The 1,072-nt window shown below is 57.4% G+C and overlaps 1 protein-coding gene across 1 annotated transcript in view; it reads left to right on the top strand.

Annotated features, from left to right (window-relative positions):
- The window catches only part of SOCS7 (suppressor of cytokine signaling 7), a 14,323-nt gene extending 13,554 nt beyond the window's left edge, over positions 1–769 (top strand). The window contains 2 exon segments of the mRNA XM_010134337.1: positions 173–308; positions 649–769. Of these exon segments, the coding sequence (XP_010132639.1) occupies positions 173–308; positions 649–769 (257 nt within the window).
- The last annotated feature ends 303 nt before the right edge of the window (positions 770–1,072 follow it).

Below are 1,072 nucleotides of genomic sequence, written 5' to 3'. Positions count from 1 at the left end.
CCTCCTGAGGAAGGCGGGAGGTATTTGGCAGCCCCTGGGAGGGCTCCTGGGGAGATCTGCTGTCAGACACAGCCCTGCCGAGAGCTCCGTTCCAAGAGCCAGCTTTGCATTTCTGAATCAGCGGTTCCTTCCTGGTATAACTCTTGTCTCCAACGCTGTTTTTTTTCTCAAGGTCTCCCTCCAACGCCGGTGCAGCTCCTGTATCCAGTCTCCAGGTTCAGCAACGTCAAATCCCTTCAGCACCTTTGCCGCTTTCGGATCAGGCAGCTGGTCCGGATAGACCACATCCCCGAGCTCCCGCTGCCCAAGTGAGTCGTCAGGACTGGCCTGGGGACGAGTCGCTCTGGTTTTGTCCCTGACCCTCGCTGACAGTGAGAAGGCGTCTATATCCACAGCAAGGGCTCTGGGAGGGAGTAGTTGACTTCTTCAGCCCTGGGACAGCAAGAGAAATGTCCTCTGGTGTGTAGGGATGCATGGGGAGCAGTGACCAGCTCAGGGTGAGGTGTTACCTGCTGATGCCACAGCCCTGGGGTACCGGCTGCTGCTTCTGCTGGAGGTGGTGGGGCAGAGGGAGAGGTGCTGGTTATCCTTTGCGGAAGCTGATGTGGTTGTGGCTCAGGCTAAAGCTTCTGCCCCTTCCTTCCCCAGGCCCCTGATCTCCTACATCCGCAAGTTTTACTACTACGACCCGCAGGAGGAGGTGTACCTGTCGCTGAAGGAAGCTCAGCTCATCTCCAAACAGAAGCAGGAGACCGAATCCTCCACGTAGCGAGGCTGCCTCACCCGTCTTGTTGCTGTCACTGATGGTAGGTGTGTGCCGCTGGTCCCTGCCCCATCCCGTGGGGTCAAACAAATCTGTCTCATTGCAAAGAATACACAAAACCCTCCTGAAGAAGCCGTGGCTGTTGGCTCCGTGGTCTTTTACTGTTGCCCAGCCTTCCTTGGGGGAGGGAACGAGGCTTCTGCTGCTTTCTCGTGCGTATTTGTGCCCACACGAGCCCGTGCTCGCTCCTGTGCCAGACTGGGACAGATCCTCCTGCATCTAGTGGGCTGTTTGATTCCTCTCTCCTCT

The sequence above is a fragment of the Buceros rhinoceros genome, unplaced genomic scaffold (assembly GCF_000710305.1).
Source record: "Buceros rhinoceros silvestris isolate BGI_N320 unplaced genomic scaffold, ASM71030v1 scaffold29044, whole genome shotgun sequence".
NCBI classification, from domain to species: domain Eukaryota; kingdom Metazoa; phylum Chordata; class Aves; order Bucerotiformes; family Bucerotidae; genus Buceros; species Buceros rhinoceros.
Note: the sequence above shows the minus strand (reverse complement) of the source record. Positions and strands in the feature narration are given on the sequence as shown.